Below are 24,109 nucleotides of genomic sequence, written 5' to 3'. Positions count from 1 at the left end.
TGACACAACAAATCCATCATATAAATTTGTTGTGTCAAATCGAAGTTTTATTACTTAACATGTTAAAAATTGTTTAAAATTCTAGGTTTTACCAGTTTTTTTTTTCAAATTATCTCAAATTCCAGGTTTTTCCGACTAAATTGTCAAATTCCAGGTTTTTTTAGGTTTCCAGGTTTTTTGGCAGTCCTGTAAGTTGCCAAGACCTGTTTGATTAAGTAATAAATTTAATAACCAACAACGCATTTACTATATAGTTTATAAATTAGATTTTTTCTTTTGGTTTGCTTTTAAGTAATAAAATAACCAAATTTTGGTCTACAACTTAAATTTCATGTACATTATGAACTTTTTTTAGTTTTCAATTAAATGTGATCAAATGTCTTTTTTTAAAACATTAACTAAATTGCATTAGCTTTTTTTTAATTAACTTTAAAATAAGTTTTAACAGTTTCATTATCACTGGTCACACAAAAATTAAATATTTTTGGTTAATGTTTTATCATAAAATACCTATTTCAATGTTAACGCTGCCTTATTTATAATCGATCACATTTTTTACATTGATATGTCAACGATCATAACTTGTTACAAAAAATATGTATTACAACAATAACAAACAAAGATATTATTATAAATAATACATAAATGCAATAATTACATCTATAGAAGCATTTGTTTTTTCTTAATCGTTAATTGGATTTTCACATAAAGCACTAATAAAGTAAGTATCATTTTGTAAAATATGTTGAGTGAAAGAAATCTAAGTTTATTAAACAGTAACAAAAAAAATGAATGAAGGTTTCCAGAATGTAAAAAATAAAGATTCCCTCATCGTATATACTATTTTTTTTTTCAATTCCATTAAAAGTCAGTGCATATTACTTAAGTAGATGTCAGATTGGCACGGTTAGTAATTTTGTCACTTGTGTTAAAGCGTCACTCAAATAAAAGTGACAAATCTGACACATACATTACAGTTCTAGTTGCACTTGTTTATTTTATATAACTTTTGCTATTTGAAGTACAAATCATAATAAGTTATATTATCAATTTAACTGTAACTTGTAATACACAATATAAATACACACTATAAACTTTCTTAAAACTACAACTGTATTACCTAAAAAATATTTATACAAGTTCTTTAGAAAATTTCTAAATATTCGACAAATTTTCTTTTTTCAAAGAGAAAAACCAATCTTTTTATACAAGAAGTGCTAATAGTAGCAAACTTTAATTCCATATCACTCAACAAAACGAAGAAGACTTCAAACTTGTATGACATGAAGTAAATTGAGTCCCTTATTACACAAGCTCACCTGCCTGAAAAACAAGTCAACAACTAATTATTTCATAATTAAATAACAAACTTGGTAAAAAAAACAAAATGGATCAGCCTAGAATTTTTTTCATTAATTAGACAATTTCAGATTGAGAGTTTTATCCAACACGGTGTTTCATGCAAACGCAATGATCACGATTTAAAAAATCTTATAAAGTAAGACAGACAAAGTCATATATACTACTATTAGATGCTACTAGTCAACACTAAACAACACTAATTATATTCTTATTAAATCGTGATCATTGCGTTTGCATGAAACACCGTATTGAATAAAACTCTCAATTTGAAATTGTCTATTAATGTTTATTTGCTCCTTTTCAATTGAGCTTTTTGTTGTAGAACTATAACTCACTATAAAGTTAATACAGTTAGTATTTTTTACAACAAACCAATGTACCTTTTAAAGTAATTGAGTAATGAAAAAAATATATTTTTTATTAAAGTCTATAGTGATCTTAGCAACACAGTTTTTTTTTTAGTTAACAATATTAAGAAACATATATATTAAGCATAACAAAAAGCACTAAAGGGTAAGTGTTCATAAGAGCTAGAATAGTTTGAAAGTGAATAGCTACTCATGGCAAAGATTTATAACAAAGTTTTGTAGTACAAAGAACAAACTATATTTAACAACAATTTAATTGAAAAATACTTACCCTACCATTGCACGGTGTTCTGTATTCACCATGTGAAGAAACAAAATAATGGAGTGCAGCATATTGTGACGACCCTTAAAAAATATTATGTTGTTTAAAAAAAACTTTTAAGAAACTGAATAAATTTTAACAAAACTTAATGGTCAATTTTATTTTTTTTTCAAATAATTTTTAACAGTGATATACCTGAGCTTAAAATGTGTATAAATTTTGCATCAAAACGACCAAATATTTGTAACATATAAATAAAAATAAGACATAAAAACAGTTTTAAAGTATAGAAATATATAATAACAATAAAAATAGCTTTAACTGTCAGAATAGTTAGTTCAAAATTTTTTTGAAAGAAGTTATACTACGATTAAGTAAAAAACATATTTTTAGTTTAAAACATAACTAATATTTGAACTTTCCAAAAAAAAATTTGAAATCTAAAGCTTAACTTAATTGTTTAAATTAAAGCACTTAAACGACTTAAATTTTTTACGAAAATTCTTGTTACTAGTATGAAATATTCATACTTATTTCTGCAAGTTTTTTATACTAACTGTATAAAATGCTTGTAATATTTCAAAAGTTAAAGGCATCTTCATTAACATTAGCTACCATTAGCTATTATAAGAAAGCATAAAATATAAATCGGTCTTAATAAAACTTATAAATTTAATTTACGATTGCAATATTTTTTTTCGTAAAGAGTTTTCGATACATAAGTATAGACCAGAGTTTTTCATTGTAAATTTTATAGGAAATTAAAAATTTCACTTAAAATATATCTTTTTTTGAGCTATAGACCTTTAATTTTGAGTAAATACTTTCTTGTATAATTTTTAAAACTTTTAGTGTTAGCATATTTGAGAAATAAAATACTAGATTAAAAAAATAATAAAGAGTGTTTTTTTTTCTTTATTTTTAGAACTTCAGTTTCTATAAATAGTATACCTCAAAAGTTACTTCGATTTTTTTAAGCAATAAAATAGCTAAGAAAAAATTCTAGGTCTGATAGCTAAGATAAAATTCTTTCAAAAAAGGACAATTTGTAAATAACAAGATGAATCAATCACCTATGCCCTTAAGAAAAACACTTTTCTAAAAAAATTATTTACAGTTCTTAATTGTAATTTAATTTAAAAACAACTTTAACTAATATGTGTTAAGTTAAATCACGACACTGAAAGATATGTTAAAGCTTCTTTAAATGTGTTTTTTGATAAAAAAACAATTTTGATGATGACAAAAAAACTTTATCTATACAATAGATTTTTGTGTCAAATCAAAATTTTACTACTTAACAAGTAAAAGTTGTTTAAAATTCCAGGTTTTTCCAGGTTATTTTTTAGTCTAAATTGTCTAATTCCAGGTTTTTACAGAATTCCAGGTTTTTTGTTTCCCTGTAAAATATAGTTTAAAAAAAAGAAAAAGTTATTTCTTAAGTATCGATAGTCTCAAAAGTTTTAAACTAAAAAAGTATTTTAACATAAACTATGATTTATATAATGTAAATTTTTCTAATTTTGTCTCAAAAAAATGTTTTTATGTTAAAAACGATGTAGTTGAATTTTAAATGTTAAAGGTAATGTAATTTAAATTATTACCTAAATTTAATGCAAACTTTGTAAAAAATAGATTTATATCGATGGAACATGTAACTAGGATTTTGTAATAAAAAATCAAAAACTCAAATTTATTATTTTTGTAACTAGATAAAAAAATAGTATATAAACTGTCCTATTAAGGGCATAGGGGGGGGGGGGGGGGGGGTAAACACCCTTTTTTGGTTTTTGATCTTATTTTATATAGTTTTTACTAAGCTACAAGATGCTTTTTACAGATTTAGAAAATAAAAAAAATTTTTAGAGATATAGCCGGTCAAAGTCGGAGGCAACAATAGGATCCTTATGGGAGGCGCAAACTAAAACGGCAAATAACTAGAAATCACTAAAAATCTATCTCCTTCTACGTTTTTTAAGATAACTACCTCAAATTTTCAGGAGATGTTCCTTGCAGTATTTAAAAAATTCTGTCGGAACAGAATTTAAAAAAATAAAAAAATTATAATAAAAAAACAAAAAAAAAACTGTTTTTATTTGTTTATTTTTTATATAAAATTTTTATTTTTTATTTTTTTCAAAATTCCTTCCGACAGAATTTTCTAAATATATCAAGAAACATTTCCTAAAAGTTTGAGGTAGTTATCTCAAAAAACGTAGGAGAAGATAGATTTTTAGTAAAATAGTCTATTTTTGCCGTTTAAGTTTGCGCCTCCCATAAGGAACCTATTGCTGGCTCTGACTTTGACCGGCTATATCTCAAAAATTATTTTGAATTTTTTAAATCTGTAAAAAGCATCTTATAGCTTAGTAAAAACTATATAAAATAAGATGAAAAACCAAAAAAGGGTGTTTACCCCCCCCCCCCCCCTATGCCCTTAATCATTTATTATAAGTTTTAAAGATAACAATACTAGATAGTTATAAGTATAAACAGGGAACGGGTCACTTTTGCACGGGCGTCACTTTTGCACGAAGACACTTTTGCACGAGGGGACACTTTTGCACGAGCGTCACTTTTGCACGAAGGGTCACTTTTGCACGAGGGGACACTTTTGCACGGCGACTCTTTTGCACGAGGGGACACTTTTGCACGGCGTCACTTTTGCACGCAGGGTCACTTTTGCACGAGGGGACACTTTTGCACGGCGACTCTTTTGCACGAGCGTCACTTTAGCACGAGGTGACACTTTTGCACGGCGACTCTTTTGCACGGAGGGTCACTTTTGCACGGTCGTCACTTTTGCACGGCGACATTTTTACACGTCAAAACTTTTGCACGACGTTACATTTGCATGACGACATTTTTGCAAAGCGTCACTTTCGCACGGCGTTATAATTTCACGGGTATAATTATGAACTGCAAAATTTAAATAATCAGTCAGTTTTGAACGGAACTTCACTTTTGCACGCTTCTAATTTTTATTTTCTCAAATAAAAATATAAATAGATTTTTTTTTGTCAATTTAAATAATATTCGCTTTTAAACACAAGTTGTTTTGAATCAATAAAATGTTGTAGTTTTTTAATGAAAAGTTATTGTAAAGTTTTTATGAAATTGTTGTTGCAAAAATTTATTTTACAAACTAAGTTTCGGTCTAATACCTCGTCAGTGCTTAAATAAATATCTTAAATAAAAGTTTTTATCTTAAGTTTTACGGGAAACAATATAATTACGTACCACAATTCATTTATTCATATTTTTAATCTTAATCAAAATAAACTAGATGAATAAAAAAACAATTTTGAATAATTTAAATAAAAATTATCTGAATCTCGTTAAATTTTAAAGAGAAAGATAACCTTAATTTAGTAAGGCTTTGAAACACGAATCTTGAGTATTATTTTTTATTTATATTCTCTTGATGTTAAAATTAGCAATATATAGTTGTTAAACAAATGGTTAAAATTTATTTTAATTTTAAACGATTGTTAAAATAAAACAAAAGATTCAGTTAATATTTGAATTATAAAGGTATTTCAGATTTTACTTGACGTTTACTTTTCAGTCTATTTTTTAATTTAGCGTGAGAATAAAAAGAGCAATAAAATGATTTGAACTTGGATTATTTCAGCATTATAACTTTGCATGATCATGATAAGCCAAAGAGAAAGTAACATTTGGAAGTTTGAACTTATGTTAAAAGAAAATATACCATATTAGTCTTCAACCGCCGCAACATTTCAATAATGAGGCTTGGCAGAATTTTTTTTTTATCGGTCAGTTGAAATATGGAACAAACTTACAAATGAATTAGTTTCTTGCAAAAATTTTAAAGAATTTCGATTGAAGTTAAAAATTTTTATCAAAATTATATTTGTGTTATTAAAATTAATAAGTAATTTTTATTAACCGTTGATTTAATTTTAAGACTAAGCTTAGTTTATAATTCAATTTGTTATATTAGCAGCACCTTTACTCTTTTAATAATGAGTCCTTTTTCAATGTATTTAATGATTACTTATCTAGCCAGTCTATTTTTAATGTCCTTGGAGCGTTAGGTTTTTATTTTTGTTGTTAATCAATGCGTTTAAATATTTGACGTTCATCGTTCTACATCAAAGCGTAAATAAGTATAAGTTTGTGCTTAACATTTTGCTTTTTATGTTAACCTATAAGTTTTATATCAAACTATGTTTTTATCTTTGTTTTAATAAATAAACTTCTTGTATTAATTTTATTTTTTTATTATGTTACTTTCAGTTTAAGTGGTCTAGGTTTTGATGCCTAGGTCCATCATATGGACAATAAACTTGTAACTGTGTAGTAAAATATATAATATGACATAGTTGTTGACTAATATATTTAAGTTCAAAATAAAATAGAACAACTTACTTACACTCAAATTATTTTTTATCCTAGTTTCTAAATTAATTTTTTTTTTGTCCCTGGTATGAATTTTTTATAAATAATTATACTTTATCTTTCCTTAGTTTTTTTCTAACACTAACTTTTACTGTTTAAGATTTTAAATCTTTCATTTTTTGCCTTTAATAAAAGTATGTTAATAATTTGGTACTAGCTAAAGAACTTTTTACCAAAATGAAAAATTGATGTTCCGTGAAAAAAAAATCATTGTGCCAAAATGTCGCTGGGCAAAATCTTCATCGTGAAAATGTGACGTTGTGCAAAAGTACCGTTGTGCAACAATGCTGCCGTAACAAATGTCGCCGTGCAGAAGTGTCTCCTCGTGCAAAAATTACGCCGTGCAAAAATGACCTTGCGTGCAAAAGTGACGCCGTGCAAAAGTGTCCCTTCGTGCAAAAGTGACCCTCCGTGCAAAAGAGTCGCCGTGCAAAAGTTTCCCCTCATGCAAAAGTGACCCTCCGTGCAAAAGTGACCCTCCGTGCAAAAGTGACGCCGTGCAAAAGTGTCCCCTCGTGATAAAGTGACGCTCGTGCAAAAGTGACGCCGTGCAAAAGTGTCCCCTCGTGCAAAAGTGACCCTGCGTGCAAAAGTGACGCCGTGCAAAAGTGTCCCCTCGTGCTAAAGTGACGCTCGTGCAAAAAAGTCGCCGTGCAAAAGTGTCCCCTCGTGCAAAAGTGACCCTTCGTGCAAAAGTGACGCTCGTGCAAAAGTGTCCCTTCGTGCAAAAGTGACGCTCGTGCAAAAGTGACGCTCGTGCAAAAGTGACACCCACCCGTATAAACATTATCATTTAACCAAACTAACTCCCAGTGGATCATACAGTTTTCCATTATTCATAACTTGATAATGACTAGGATCGTTTTTGCTTTTTTGTATGTACACCTTTGAATTAAACTTTGATTTATTCTTTTCCTCTGGTGTCAATGACGATATATCTCGATAGTAAGTTGTTGAAAAACTTTTTCCGTTAGGACATCTGAAATAAATTTAGAATTGTTTGTAGTTTAATCATAGTACTTATTTTTCCTATTTTTTTGTAATATAGAAAATATTATTAAAAAAACTTTATAACAAAATTGAGTTTTTTCAAGCAACTACAACCGAGTAAAATAGTTACTAGAGTACTAACAAACACTACAACGCATTGATTATTTTTAATGAGACACAACCGTTTGAAACAATATGGACAAAACTGAGAGTGATTTAATTTTATATTAATTCAAAATTATAAACAATGTCCTACTTTGAAAATTCAAACAGTATGACAAGTATGAGATTTGGCATAACCTTACAAATAGATTTGCCCGACTCATTTGATTGAGTGGTTTATGCTTACAAATATTAAACTTATGAGGCTACAAACCTTTGTAAAAGCCATTTACGCTTCTTACTTATACTTGCACTCGTAACCCGAATGGAAGCGTGTTTGGTTTATCTGCAACTTTATTCCTTACTTGGCAATCAAGATTACATCATGTAAGTTCAGTTCACTTAGATTTTTTAATTCAAACTTGCAACAACTTTAGAATGCTGATGAAGCAGCTGAGATCCAATAGTGGGACAGTTTGTATAGATAGTTAGGAGGTAACTATGGTTTCATAAGAGAACAAAAATTCAGTCACCAATACAGCTGATTACGTCATTCTTTTGAAACGTTTTAATAAAAGCTTTAAAAACCCTGATAATGTTTACTGATATTTTATTGGCAGCTCGAAATGTGATTGATACATGAATCAATACATTCTTACCCAAACCAGCATCCTGAAATTTCTTCATCCTTAAAGATTTCACTGAGCACCAATATAAGCTTTAGCACCATGCAAACTTATTTGTGTCACATTTAGCAATCTTAATTGACAAACGTAAATTATCGATGACTGCCTTGGATTTCAAGCAAGGTCTTTCTCTTAAATAGAATGTTATTCAACATAATTCTCAGTGTAATGACATTATCGAGTATCCTGTTGCTTAAAACAGGAATGATCATCTTATAATTAAAGGACTCGTTTGAACTAAACCAAACGAGATCATCAGTTGAATAAAATTTTATTAAAATAGAACTATTTCGTGTAGTTTATTTATAAATAATAAACGATCTATACAGATAATACCTAATAAAATAAAATACAATAACCTACATAAATTTAAATTTTAAACTCGTTTTGTCAACGTTCTTTAGTAAATAAAAATAATGCTGATGTTACAAACTTTAATTATTACAACATAAATAAAATATGCTGTATATTAATCACTAACCTAGGATCAAGTGGTGTTTGAAAGTCTATAAAAACACAAAACGCATGCATTACAATTGAACAATCATCGAAAAGCTGAGAAGTTTTGTCCTTACTAGCAACACTGTCAGTACTTGGTTTCCATTTGAAGTCACTCATGTAACCACTTGCAAGATCTGTTTTATAATTTAATTTGTAGATTATATTTGTATAATTATTTGTACCAAGTAGTTTAAACCTTTAATTCTTTTTACAATGTGTTTTTGACAAGAAGACAAATCTAATAATGTGAGTATCCAAGTGAAAAAGGGGTCTTGCTGCATAGTCTGTATTAACTTTAATTGGTCCAACGAAGATTCCCCAATCTAAAAACAGTTTGAAATTATTACAAAGTTTATATGTGATTTTATAAAGCTCTTTATCTAGTATAATTTTTGTCTGTAATCGTTTTAACAGTATGTTAGAATGGTATTTATAACTTAAGCAAAACCACTGAATTAAAGAATTATTAGAAGCAAATATATTACTAACTAAAAAATATTTTTTAAACAACTTCTAGTTATTATTTAAAATTAAAAATTCGAATGTTCTAGCTGCAGAATTTAACATGGATTGTTGTTGATGGACTCGTGATTCAGTTAAATGTTAATTGTGAAAGTCGAAAGAAATCCCAGCTTTGACGAAAATGGCAAAAATGTTACTACTAAGTTAATAAATTTTGGTAAAAATAAGCCTTTTAAAAACGTTTAAAGTTACCTGCTCTTTATTACCATTCTTTGTTAGTTGCAAATTAATTGTGTCGATTTTATCTGCAAATCTTTTAAGAACCGAAGTGGAGAGATAATGACGTAGCCTTGCTACCATTTGATTTAGTTTTCCACTTGTGATATTGTTTGAATTCCAATACTGTAATGAACAATTTGAAATCAGTTAAAAAAATTTTTTATTTAAGTTTTATAGTTTAAAAATTGATTAACTAAACCTCTTCAACAGCAATCCTAGCCGAATCGTCTTTGTTTTCTTTTGCTCTTTCCGGAGACTTCGGTGACAAATACGAAAGCTGTGTAAAATAACATTTATAAGCATTGAAATTTCTAAAGATATAAGAAAATAAAGCGCAGTTGTATCAGTTCTTATAAATGTAATACCGTATAGTAAACAATACTAAAAAGTATAGTCATCATCCTCTTAATTACGCGATTTTGAACAAAAAACTTGGTGTTTAAAATAAAAAATTCAACTTATACAGTTACTTTTTAAGTACACACTACCTGTTATATGCCATATTTGGCTGTGTTTAAATTGCTACTCAAAAAGAATATTAATGTTTACAACAGTTTTTTAATACTTTGTAAAAAAAATACAACTCTGAAACAAAAAGTTAAATATAATAAAGAGAGGGTATCCTACTTAAATTCCTCTTTTTGTGCAGAATTGAAAACTAATCTAGGGAAATAATTTTATAAACTTCTAGATAAACACTTTCCTAAATCTCACAAAAAAAAAATTTAAAGTAATAAATTTAAAATTTAATATCCATACATGCTAAACCTGAAAAAGTAGATTTCTAACACAATTTCAAAGCTTTTGAAAGGAATAACAAAATTGATATAGTGAGAACGTAAATGTATTTCAGAACAAAATGTCACATCAATAGGAAATTGATTTAGTAATTAAATAATTTAAGGAATTATTAACAAAACACCAAGGAAATGACTTGTATAGATTTCACTAAAAAATAATTCTGATAGTATTTTATGAGCAATCATAACGTGAAAACTAAAGAAATCTCCTAAAAGTATAAAATAGGAAACTTTACACAAAATGAAATAAAACCACTTTTGTAACCTGGAAATATTAAAAAAGCTTCTACAAATACAATAACTTTACTGAATTCGAGAACCGAATGGTTCGAAAGTGTATGTACTTTTCTAAATACTACTTAAAAACTTAAGAAGTGTGTACAATGTAAACTTATTTTCCAACATTTAATTGTCAATTGGTTGTTTATATATTATTTGGTTAAACAAATTTAGTTTTAAATATTATTTAAAATTTGTAAAATTTTTATAAATATTGAAAGTTGAAATTAAATTTGGACAACTCAAAATGATTAACTAAATTACACTAAATAATTCAACTTAAGTAAACTTATCAAAAAAACAGTTTTTACTATATAAAGTAATCATCTAAAGTTATATTTAAGTTTATTCTTGTGAACATCAAAGTTCAAACAAATTGTAAACATCTACCCAAAATACGGAAAAATGTAGATTTTAATTAGTAATTATTAACATTTATGTTTATTTATAGATTAAAACTAAACATTTGTTAATATTTAAGCATGTTAAGAAAAAGTTGTCAAAGGTATAAAAGTATACTTTTCTTACTTTATTAACTTTTGACTGAAAACACTTAATAAAACTCTCAACAAGTTTTTTACAGACTTTATTAGGTAATATATACATCTTAAAACTTTTGTTATTAAAAGCCTAAGAATTAACTAAGTTTAATTTAGTTTAAGTTTTAGAATGCGTTTATTTTTTTTTTACACTTCAACTAAAACTTTATTACTTTAAATATACTACAGATCAAAAAAGTATATTATTTAGTTGCAAATCACATTCTTGAAAAAAAAAAAATTTAATTTTTTTTTTAATGATAACTTTTAAAATAACTTTTTTAATGATAATGATGACTTAAAAAAGTACTCAAACTGTTTTTATTGCAAAACATTTCAACAAACAATTATGGTTAGCAATAGCGTAAGAAATAGCGTATGGTCTAAATGAAATGCTAATCTTTGATGATAAATTTAAAAACATGATTGTATTAAAAAGATTGACTTAATGACATTTAATTTTAAATCTACCCAGTTTAAGTTTCCAGAAAACTTAAAAATAGCCTGATTTAGTTTGAATAAAATTGGAGAGCGTGACTGGAGAATAATTCTTCGTTTAATTTGTAAGTTGATTTTTTAAATTAATAAACAATCTTTCAACATAATAATAGTTAATCAAATACAATACAATGGGCGACATAACTCTATAGAGTATATGCCAAGTCAAGATTATCTAATAAATAAACTATCAAATAATGTAACAAATAAAAAAATTTATTACTTGATAAAAATTTTCTGCAAGTTCTTGCGAATAGTCTTGATTGTTGTAGCTAAGATTCAGCGACATGTTGAAACTTTTCTCATCTGTAAAGTAAATATTATATTATAAAAAGACATGCATTTACAGGGTTGCCACAGATCAAGCTGAAAAAAATTTCCTGACTTTTTCCTGACTTTTTACTAAAATTGTCTTGACTTTTAAAAATCAAATACTTTATTTAAACTTATTCTAAAATACGTAATCCAACACTTGAAACTATATAAAGCTTTCAATCTAATTTTAATACAAGTTAAAACAACAGTTTTTTTTTTTTTTGCTGAATTAAATCATCAAACTTCCATTACATCACTTGAACCATCAGTGTATGATTGATGTATTTGCAACAAAAAGCTCTATCAGCAAAATACTTGTATTATTACCTTAAAAACACAGCTTGTCTAAAAAAATACGCAACTTTTTAGCATTTCCTAACATAAATGTATCTAAATAAACGAAACAACATATAAGAAACTTTCACAATTAAAACCTTAAAAGAATAAAGAACTTAATCAAACACTGTTTTTTTATTATATGTACTAAAAAAAATTTCTACATTTCTTTATTAGCTCTTCAACCTCTTCGTCTAATGAAAATATAGTTTCCTTCATCTGGTCTGCATCCCGCTTCATTTTATTAATTAAAACCATTAGTCTTATTTAATTTTAATCGTTCTCATCTGCTGCCCCTACATTTGTCGAAGAGAATTTTTTATCTAAATCTAGCCACAATTTGTGGGCTTCATTTCTTTTCTTTTTGCACTCATTTATTTTTACCTCCAATTAAGCTGCCTCAATTATTTACTTAAATAAAAAACACTTTGATTCTAAAATTATGCTAGATAAACTTTTGTGTATAAATCACAGTTTCACTATGGAAGTGTCCTTGCTACAGATCATCAATACTAAAGAGCTTACAAAATATGCTTGTTCAAGTAGGGTAGTTGTTCAATATGTTAATAGAAAAACTTTGCAGTTTTATAAAGAATATTTTATTAATTTATACCAGATAAAGGCATCGGAAATTAAATAATTTTGTAAATTTCTATGAAAATTTTGCAATTTTAGTCCGACTTTAAAGTATTTTTGTCTAATTTTTTACCGATTGAAGCTTTGGAAAATAAAAAAATTTGTAAATTTGAACTGACATAATCTGACTTTTTTTTTGTCAAATTTCCTGACTTTTCCTGACCTTGTGGCAACCCTGCATTTAACAAAGGTAAAAAAAATGTTTTGTTGTAAAAGGCAATAAGTCTTAAAAAATATATAAATTCTAGCAAAAAACTAACTTATAAACTTAACTTAAACATTTAACTAAAACTTTATTTACCATATTTATTGCTTTCCATTTTTCTTTTCTACTTAAGGCAATGGGAATTAAAAAAACTAATATGAAATTTTATAAAAATCTAATATAAAAACTAACATATAATACAAATGTATAAACCGCAACTTTTCCCTTACAAAATTTGTTGAAAACTTAAATAATACTCATTATAAGTCTATCAAATTTTTTATTTTAAGCTAATGACTTAAACTTTAAAAAAAAAATTATTATTCATTTTTAAAACGCTCACACGTTGGATATTCAAAATCTAAAATCAATACTCAAAAAAAAAACAGCTTTTTAAATAAGTAACACAGTCTTCCTCATATGATCAGTTAGAAGTTAGATAATAAAAAACATATTATACTATAAAGATCTCAGCCAATTAATTTGTTTATATAACTTGAACGTACTTTAAACACGATTAGTTTTTTTTTCTGTTTAGTAGCGATCTACTGGATACGGAAAACTTTTATTTATTAACACACTTTAAAAATTGACTCTTATTAGTTTATCACTTTTCACAGGGGTGAGTAATTTTTCTAGTAAATAAGCAAGATTTACAAGAAAATTCATTAGCCAGTCAAGCATATAAAAAATACATCTTAGCAGGCAGAGTAGTTATTTAAATTCATACAACTTTTTAACTGCAAAAAGATATTTAAGTACTCATTTAATAAGCATTAATCTGTACCAAAATTAAATTGGGAAAAAAATCTGAAACATATGTTATAAAAAAGCTAAGTTTTAAAAGTTTTACAAAAGTTTTTTTAAGCTAATAATACGTTAAACGCCAAAGGACTCTGCTTGGAGGGCCGTTCATTGTCCATCAAGATTATATTCTAGTTCAGTGGTCGTCAAGCTAACAAAATCTGTGCACCCAAAATCGCAACTTAAAAATCTGTTCACCCCATTTTCTCATAAAGTCTAGTGCAGGGTTTCCAATACTTTTCTTTTTAAAGACCCCCTTTAAAGAAATTAAAAAAGCTATGGCCCCTTCCGACAAAATTTCTAAAAAACTACCATTAAAAATGCTTCAGACCTTTTTTTTGTTCTTCATCATCAACTTTACAATATCTAGTGTAAGTTTTAAATTATGTCCTTATGGACTCCCCTTTTAATGCTTATGGCCCACTAAATTTCTTGGTGTTTTTTCATAGTATCTAGTCTAAGTTTCAAAACTACCATTAGAAACGTTAAACCTTTTTTTTTTTTTTTTGCTAGTAACCTAGAACTCCAGCATCTCTAGTGTAAGTCTCAAACTTTAAGAATATTTTTCAGACACACCAAAACAGATTTCGTGCAGACCAAAAATAATGTGCACACTAAAATAAATTTTGTGCACACTTGGACAACCACTGTTTTAGTTAATAATTACAGGGTTGCCAAATAATTTTGGCAAATTTTCTTCAGGTTTTCAAATTTCCACCAGGTTTTTAAAAGTACACATTTTTGGTTCTATTTTTAGTTTAAAGTTAAGTTTAACGTAAGAAACGGTGCTAAAGAGTATAAAAGCATTGAAAAGATACTGTAAACAACATGCAGTTTGAGGGTAGAATCTGGCACGCAACTATTTTTTAATTATATATATTTGTATCAAGCTAATAAATTTAAAAAATATATAAATAAAAATTAAAACCAAATTAAACCAAAAATTTTTTTTGGGTCTAATTGTAGTTTAAAGTTAAGTTTAACGTAAAAAATTGTGTTAAACAGTATAAAAACATTGAAAGATACTGTAAAGATACCTTAAATGTGTTTTTTTATTTTAAAAAACTTTGATGACAAAAAAAAATTATTTATATGATAGATTTTTGTGTCAAATCGATTTTTTTTTTCAAAATTTCTCAAATTCACGGATTCCAGGTTTTGTGGCAGCTCTGAAATATGTGCAGAACACGTCTGTAAAAAGAATCATGTAAAATATAAATAAGACATCTAAATTAATAAAAAATTAACACAGTTATTTTGTAAGACTTTACATTACAAAATGTACTGTGCTTAAAAGACTAAAGTAAAACTATTTGACAAATTTTAGTTATGTTTTAACTTGAAAAATTTTTTGAATTCTCCTTTTCATAGTTTTGAAGATAAGCAGTCAGTTTCTTTTGATCGGTCATAAAATCTTCGGGTGTTCCTGAAAATAGTTATAGACTTTGATTATACAAATATTTAGAGATAAAGCTTAAGAGATCTATGCACAGCATAATCTGTATAAGGCCTAGATATCTACGTAATAATTTTCGAAACAAAATGTATTATACCACTATATAAGTTTTAAAAAAAAATATTTTAGGAGAGAGTGAAAGTTAAATATTAAATACTGTAAATTTAACAAAAATATAAAGATATAATTGTAATTTAAGCTTATAAGTTGAGCTTTTAGACCTAGATCGTGAAAATTACAGGGTGGTTAATTTTTTCGGACTTCTGATTTCTTTTCAGGTCTTGTGAGATACTTCCATAATTTTATTATTCTATTTCACAAATTATGAAAAAAAAATTGTTTTCTTTTAGTGTAAAACAAAACACTTAACGAAAAGGTTTAAACAGTTTAAAGTTACTTTAAATATATTGTACTGTTACTTTATATGCTTTTATTACAATACAATATGTAGGTTTTCATCAAATTTTTAAGTCTCTGTCCCGAGATTACTTAATGACTTATAATTCATCTAACATTAATATCATTCCTACATAGTTTCAATAATGAAGCTTTTGTAACTAATTCTAAAACTTGACTGCACTAAAAAACTTTGTAAAATTTTTTTAATTTAAATTATTTATCAGGTTTTTTAAATAATATATCAAAAAAAAAAATTTTAACTTTTTGAAGTCACTTATTAGGGGTAGGTAGTGCTTTGTGATATTTGCTGCACACATGGACTGGTTGGATTCGAATGTGAATAAGCTTATTTTATGCTTTTGGCCATAAAGTTTTATTTTATTTTTTGTTTTGACAAATGTTTTCGAAATTAAAAGATTATTTTCTGAAAATTTCAGGTAAATAATTTCAAAGTAGAAGAAGATAGTTTTTAATAAATTCTGCTAAACTGACTATATCTCAAATTTTTACTGGTAATTTTATATAGTGTACTCAAAGCTTTAGTTAAACTTTCATGTTTTTTTTTACACTAAATGGTTATTAACTTAAAAGTTGTAAAATTTTAGTCAAAATTAAAAATACCTGGATTAAAATAATTTTGTCTTTTTAGTTTAAACCTAATTCACAGAACTTCAATCGTCTATAGCTTGACTTATAACTACTTTAAATTTGTTAATCTCTAAAAAAATCTGCTAGGTTAGACAAAAAATAATAAATAGGACCAATTTATAAAAACAAAACATGACAGAACCTTAGGCTTAATAAGTTCTTAATCTAATAAAATATAATTTTATATACCTTAAAATTAATTATCAGATAACATAAATAAATTTTATAATAGTAAATGTTTAAGTATATACAATAATTTTTTAAACTCTTTAAACTTAAAAAAATAGTTCAAATTTATTTAATAATCATCGATTTTTATCAAAACTTCAAATTCGTGACTTTTTTTTTCATTAAACTTTTAAATTCTAATTTTTCTAATCATATTTTAAGGTCTATGAACTTTGGTCACCCTGTAAATAATTTATGATAACTGAAATAACTCAAAATGCACAACCATCAAACAATATCTTACTTGGAGAACTTTTATGTAAGTTGCGGTGTCGTAAAAAAGATACATTTCCAGAAGATTCTAAAAATGAACCATCAAATGAGCTTAAACTTTTCTGTAAAAGTAAATAAAAGTTACATAAATTAAATAAGTAAATTTAAGGTCATTTAATTTATGACTATAAAACTTACATTTATAGATTGTGAATAAAAAGATCCATTCAAACCAGAATTGTTAAGAGAGTTATTAGAGATTATTGAACTATTCATTTTTTGTGTCAATCTGTAAAATAGAATATTTAAATTGTATTTACTTTATCTTTTACTGCTTTAGTTTCAAACTTTTTATTAAATTAAAAACTATATAGTAACAGGACGCCTAATTGTTTATGATGAACACAAGTAAAAAATTAAATGTATACAGCAAGTGTTAAGAACCACATCAGAAGAACTTGTATTCAAAGTGATGTTGAATAGATCTAATTCATATATTTTATAGGTTAAGTTAAAATAAAACTCACGAATTATTCAGATAATTTTGATAAATTAAATAAAAATTTAAACTAATCAGAACATCAATGGATACAATTACAGAAAAAAAATATAATTTTTTTTTACATAGAAGTTTATCAACATAAAAAGCTATAATTTCGATTTATAACATCAGAGGTTTTTTTTAACTTTTTTGTGACATTAATCTATTATTGAAGAAAACAAAATAGTCAAGTTAAATATTAAACCCAGCTCTATTTTCAAAATGTGCAGTTATACAGCAGGCAAAATTATGAGGCATATAGATAAAAAATATGATTACAAGATTAAAATCCTTAATCTACAGAACTATTTTAAATGAAATTTAAATGTTACTGATTGTATATAGCAATATAAATTGATTTTAAGTAATATATGACGCAAAAAGGTTAAACTTCAATGTTTAACAAAACACCCTTTTTTTCAAAAAAGTTATTAATTCTATTCAATTTGGAAATTTAGTGCATACCAGGGGCGTCGCGTGGGGTGTTGCACTGCCGCAATTGCACCACCTTAAAACTTTGTAAGAAAAAATTAAGCATCTATAACGCTTTTGTTATTTTTTAAACAAAATCTCTTATAAAACTCCAATTTAGACAACAAACATTTTGCTCACTACACTGCCGCAAACTCTTAGATGACTGCCGCAAATGAACTCAAAAAAGCAAAAATTCTTCAAGAATTACCGCGGTAAGTAAGTAAGTTGAAAATTCCATTACACAGTACAGGCTTAAGTATCATTCCACAAGCTATTGTAAACAAAAAATGAAAACAAAGCTAAGCAGAGCAGGGGCGGTTTGAGCAGAAGCAACTCGAGTACAAGCAACTCGAGTAGAAGCAACTCGAGCAGAAGCAACTTAAGCAGAAGCAACTTAAGCAGAAGCAACTTAAGCAGAGGCAACTCGAGCAGGGACAACACAAGTAGGGGCAACTCGGAATTTTTTTTCTGCAAAAAAACACCAAGCGACGCCACTGGTGCATACTGTTTTTCAAAATATAAACTATGTTTAATTATTTATTCTTATTAAATAAAATACCCTGTTTAATATCAGTCATATTTATATATTACAACAAAAAAACAGTAAAACACTTTACTAATATTATTATTTTTAATTATAGTAAGATCATTGATTAAGTACACTACACACTTGTAAGTAAGCACTGAATCTCAAAAATGAGGGGTTTCAATAAATTTTATAACAAAAAATAAATTGTACTGTTTAAAATTAAAAAAAATGATTTTTATACAGCTAATACAAATAAAGCAAGAAAAAAATTTGAAAATTCTTTTTAACATTTAAAAACTACAGTAGATCTTAATTTTATTGAGAAAAGAAAGTACTTATTATTTTTTGGCAAAAAAAGGGTAAAAGATATTAAGAGATATTTGTAAGTAATGCAGTTCACATTAGGTGCACCTTTTTTCGGCGGTTCAAGGTGTGTAACTTATTGATGTCTCAAAATACTTGAATAACATAATAATCCATAAATCAATATGGAATTAAATACAGCTCAGATGATTTTTTACCAGCTCCTTTAAAACAACAAATAGTAACAATATCATATTTACTTTTTTTAAGGTAATAAATACAAAAACTACAATAACTAGAGACACAAATTCATTATCCCATTCAAAAACAAAAATAATTAGTTTCAGTAGGAACATTTCTAAATAAAACCTTGAACCCAGACAAAAGTGCGTACTTTACAGTTTGGAGACTAACTTTACCCTTTTCACTATGAATAATATCTATATAGCTATCATATGCTTATTCTTAATAACATATGGTATATTTTAAACTTACTAATTTATAAAAATAACAACTATATTTATGTTACATTAATCATCTTAATATTATCTTTATACTCACCTAACTTAATTAATTTAATAAAATACCATTAAAATTATTTCAAATCTAGTATGTACTTTTTAATGTTAGTAGTAGTAACTTTTGTTCATAATTCTAGGTTTTTCCAAGTATTTTTCACAATTTCTCAAATTCCAGTTTTTTCCATTTTTTAGCTTAAATTATCAAATTTCAGGTTTTTCCAGGATTCCAGGTTTTTTGGCTACCCTGATAACAAAATATTGAATGTAGATCAATTAAATCTCAGTCCAGATCTAGAAAAAAATATGTCCTGAAATTTATAAAAATCTTAAAACTACCATGAGTATTTTTTTATTTAATAAAACTATCCTTAACAGCCTGATTCAAAGATAGTATACATAATATCATTATTGTCCTGAGCATCCGGAGTGTTTGGCAACCCTGTTTTGGATAAAACTTTTATTTTGATAAAAATAAAATTATTATTTAAATGAAGCAAAGTATTCCATGGTATTTAAAAAAATTCTTTAAAATATATACTTATTAGAAAAGATAAAATACAATATACTTTTAAAACAAAAAACTAACTTATGTGATCAAAAGCTAGCCTGAGTTATTACAAAATAACTTAAGTTAGCCTATGTTTACTAAAATTTTATGAAAATACTTTTCTGTAGCCCATTTACTATTTTTCTAAACTTTTATATGGTATCAGATGTTGAACATAATATATTATATATTTCATATTGTAATCATTAAGAGCTTAGACACTGTATGTTTAGAAAAAACTTTAAAATATAGATTTATCAAGAGTGTAAAAAACTTATTAAATATAATACATTGAAAATATCTGAAATTATATACAGAACTGAAAGTAAACATTTTATTTATTTTCTTATTGTATAAAAGTACTAAGATTAAAAATAGTTAATGATTTGTGAAATATTAAATTACATACACCCTTAACTGAAACAAAATAACTTGAATTGTAATATAATTAAGTTTAACAACAAAAAAAATAATTTTAATTTTTTATTGAAACTATTAATGTTTTTATTGTAAATCTCATAGAAAAAATAAAAAATAAAAGTTTAACTATTATATTAGCACCAAGCTTAAGGCCATAGGGGGGGTAAACCATGTTTTTTACAAGTTGATCTTATTTTAAAGTGTTTTTTCTAAGCTTGTAGATACTTTTTATTGTTTTAAAAAATTCAAATTATTTTTTGAGATATGACTAGTTAAAATTAGGCCGCATGAAAGGTTCCCTATGGAAAGGGAAAACTAAAACAGCGAAAAAAGACTATTTTATTTAAAATCTATCTCCTCCTACATTTTTCATGCAATCTTCTTCAAACTTCCAGTCTAATCTTTATACAATAACAAAAAACGTTACTTTGGAGAAAAAAAAATTGTAAAAAAAAATTTTTTTGAAAAATAAAAACTTTATTTTTAATTTTTGTAATAAATTTTTTTTTTTTTACATTATTAAAACTATAAAGTATTGTTTTTTCTATTTAATACAAGGAACATTTCCTGAAAATTTTAAAAAGATTGCTTGAGAAATTAAGGAGGAGATATATTTTTATTGAATTTTTTAATTTTTGAGAAAACTGACCTTAAAAAATTTGCGGTCCATATATTTATATCAGAAACTTTTAACAAAAAATAAAGTATCTCAAAAGTTAAATGATATTTTTGGATTCTATAAAAACAGGCTCGTAGTTTGTATTTAAAGCTATCATATAAAATCTATAGTTAATTTTTGTAAAAAAAATGTTGGAAACCCCCCCCTATGGCCTTAATTAGTAAACAGCTAAAACTTTAATTAAAAATGAAGACAAAGTATTATTTTCAAAATTGATAATGATAAAAAAGGAAGTAAATTAAAAACATCAAACATTAAAAACTAGCTCAACTCCATTTGAGTTCTAACAAAAAAAAGCTTTAGTTTCCCTAAGCAATAAGACAAACTAAGTCAACCATTGTTTAAAAATTTTTAAAACTATTTTGAGAGTATAGCAACCCTAATATTAGCAAAATTTTAATTTAAATACAACTTTTCATTGATTTTTAGTTTAGTAGACAAAACTAAGTACTTATTTGAAGGTGAAATGTGTTCTCCAGATGGTAAAATTTTAAAACCATTGAAAGGTGTTTCCGAACTTGTTTGACCCATAACCTGTTTGTGCCTTTCTAAACTGGTAGCTTCTTTATATTCTTTAGCTAAAATATTAGTTATATATTAGAAATACATTCATAATATTAAATAATTACTTTATTCAAACTTACTGTTATAAGGCACAAGACCCATAAGTTTTCTTTGTTCTGGGGACATTAAAAAACTAGATGGTCTTTTTTTTACTGCTTTAATTCCATCAACCACTGTAAAGTAGATAAAAATGAAACAAAGAACTATGGTTGCTTGCTGGATAACATTGCGTGTGTCATAAGCAAAAAGAATTCCAATCCATGAATTTGAACTGCAATAAATAAAAGTTATAGAAAAAAAGTTATTTTATTTAATATAATTTAAGATTATTTTTAAACAATTAGCACACGTTTCCAAAACTCATTTTCATAATTATCCCCTTGAAAAAAATAAAAAATAATCACTCCCTTATATTAAGAGACCAGCAGACATTTTGTGGTTCTGGGCTAAATTTATAAATATAAAAATCTTTGCAAAAAGCAGTTTTAACTTTAATTACTTTTTTTTCTCTTCAATATATCCTAATAATATTTAGTGTTAAGGGAATAAGGGGGTAAATCACCTTTTTCACAATTTATTTTTATTTTATTGAGTTTTAACTAAGCAACAAGTTACTTTTTCAGAATTTTAAAACTCAAAACAACTTTTGAGATATAGATCAAAATGTTCCTTATGGGAGGCACAAACTAAAACTTTAATTACTAGAAATCACTAAAAATATATCACCTACGTTTTTTGAGATAACTAGCTCAACCTTTCAGGAAATATTCCTTGCAATATTTAAAAAATTATGTCTGAACAAAATTTATAAAGTATAAATTTTATAACAAAAAACAAAAAAACTGTTCCCGAAAGTTTGAGGTAGTTATCTCAAAAATTGTAGGAGAAGATAGATTTTTAGTGAAACAGACTTTTTTTGCCGTTTAAGTTTGCGCCTCCCATAAGGAACCTATTGTTGCCTCCGACTTTAACCTGCTATATCTCAAAAATTATTTCTAATTTTTAAATTCTATAAAAAGCATCTTGTAGCTTTCTTAAAACTATAAAATATAATCAGATTGTGAAAAAAGTTATTTACACCCCCCCCCCCTTAGCCCTTAATTAGTTAACAACTCATTTATATTTTCGCTTCCTTATTATTCTAAAAGGTCAAGTACTAAACAACAAACTACAATTAGTATAATAGCAAGCTAAAAATAAAAACTTCTAAAACTATCCCCATACTATTTATTGTCCCAAAACTTACTTAAATTGATAAAAAAGGTCCAATATCACCTCTTTGCAAAAATCTGCTTGAGGATAACCAAAAATCCTGATTATAATAAATCAAGTAAAACATATATCCCTTAGATAAATTCAATATTGTTTAACCAAAATTTACATAGAAAAAAAATAAAAACACAGTCAGTTAAAAACTATCTACTTTAAATTTGTTTTATTATCTTTTGGCTAAACTTTTTCACTTACTTGCAAAGAAAACGCAACCAAATACATAAAATTTATTTGTATTTCTGAAATATGTAACTTATTTGGTGCTTTAACAGCCTTAATTTTTTTAATATTATATGATTTTATAAACTCATAGTTATTTAAAAATTTCAAGTTAGTGAAATTGTACCATAACACAGTTTAGTTTTTTGGAATTTTTATAAATTATACATAAATTTTAACATGTTTTTGTCTACTAAAACTTCGTTTGTTGTTTTTGTGTACTAAATACTATAAAGTTTTAAAAAATTAAAAACTAAAATAATTGAAAAGTTATAAATATTAAGTTTGACTGAAATATATAAAAATAAACTAATAAAACCAAGTTATTTACAAACAATGAAAAAGCTCGAAATAAAACCAATTTTGCCATAATCACAAGTAACCTTAGAAACCTTGGTAATTACCTTGGATGATGTTGCACCAATATCAAACTGAAGTTATATTATATTTGATGTAAATTAATAAAAATTTTAGGCTAAAATTTTTATTTTATAAATAAACATATAAAATTAAAGTTATTTATCACACATTAATAATACATAAAAATTTAATTGCTTCAATTTTACAATATTAAGCAATCATATAAATACAATAATTTATATTGATCACTATATTTAAAAAAAAATGATTTAGTATTTCAGTTTATAATTAATGAATTTAACTCTTACTATGTCCTGGATAAGACGTAAAAAGGTATATGTGGTGTGGGACTTAAAAACTAAAAGGTTCTTTGTTCACCAGATCCTAGCATTAAATATTTTGAGCAACTTTTTTTTGGTTCAATAAACCATAATAACTATGTATTTTTATAGCTTGTTTAAAACAGAATATATTTTTAGATTAAACAGATTAGGCTTAAACATTGATTTTTGGCCTAGAATTATGGTTAAAAAAGACATCGAATAAAATATAATTTCAGCTTAATATTGGTGTAACATCAACCTATGTAATTACCGAATCATTATAAACATTTAAATATTTAATTTGATAGTAGGTATTCTTAAAAAAACAAATATAAATTACAATAGGTATTGTAGAAAAAAATAAAAAATAAACTAACTATTCACTTAAAAACAGGATAAATAAAACACATGAAAATGCAGCCCTTTTTAAATGTATATTTGCTGCTTTTTTATCCAAAGCAATAAAGGATGCTTCTTTTACAACAGGGCTGCTGTTTGAGGCTTGCATGGACATCCTAGTGACCATGCTTAGTGTTTTTTACTCTTGAATTTTTATTGAGATTT

The 24,109-nt window shown here is 26.0% G+C and overlaps 1 protein-coding gene across 1 annotated transcript; it reads right to left on the bottom strand.

The window, feature by feature from the left end:
• Positions 1-687: 687 nt before the first annotated feature.
• LOC145834577 (transmembrane protein 209-like) lies at positions 688-24,109 on the bottom strand. The gene is made up of 14 exons (XM_082942037.1): positions 23,923-24,109; positions 21,452-21,642; positions 21,259-21,385; positions 16,992-17,082; positions 16,825-16,915; positions 15,189-15,275; positions 11,777-11,859; positions 9,637-9,714; positions 9,411-9,560; positions 8,893-9,019; positions 8,677-8,830; positions 7,225-7,396; positions 2,002-2,075; positions 688-1,323 (listed from the first exon to the last, which is right to left on the bottom strand). Exons 1-14 carry the CDS (start codon positions 24,069-24,071, stop codon positions 1,269-1,271), a joined length of 1,629 nt encoding a protein of 542 aa, XP_082798163.1. The 5' UTR covers positions 24,072-24,109; the 3' UTR covers positions 688-1,268.

This window comes from Thalia democratica, chromosome 4 (genome assembly GCF_965202585.1).
Source record: "Thalia democratica chromosome 4, ktThaDemo2.hap1.1, whole genome shotgun sequence".
Taxonomy (NCBI): Eukaryota; Metazoa; Chordata; class Thaliacea; order Salpida; family Salpidae; genus Thalia; species Thalia democratica.
The sequence above is the reverse complement of the archived record's forward strand: the minus strand, read 5'-3'. Positions and strand labels throughout refer to the sequence as shown.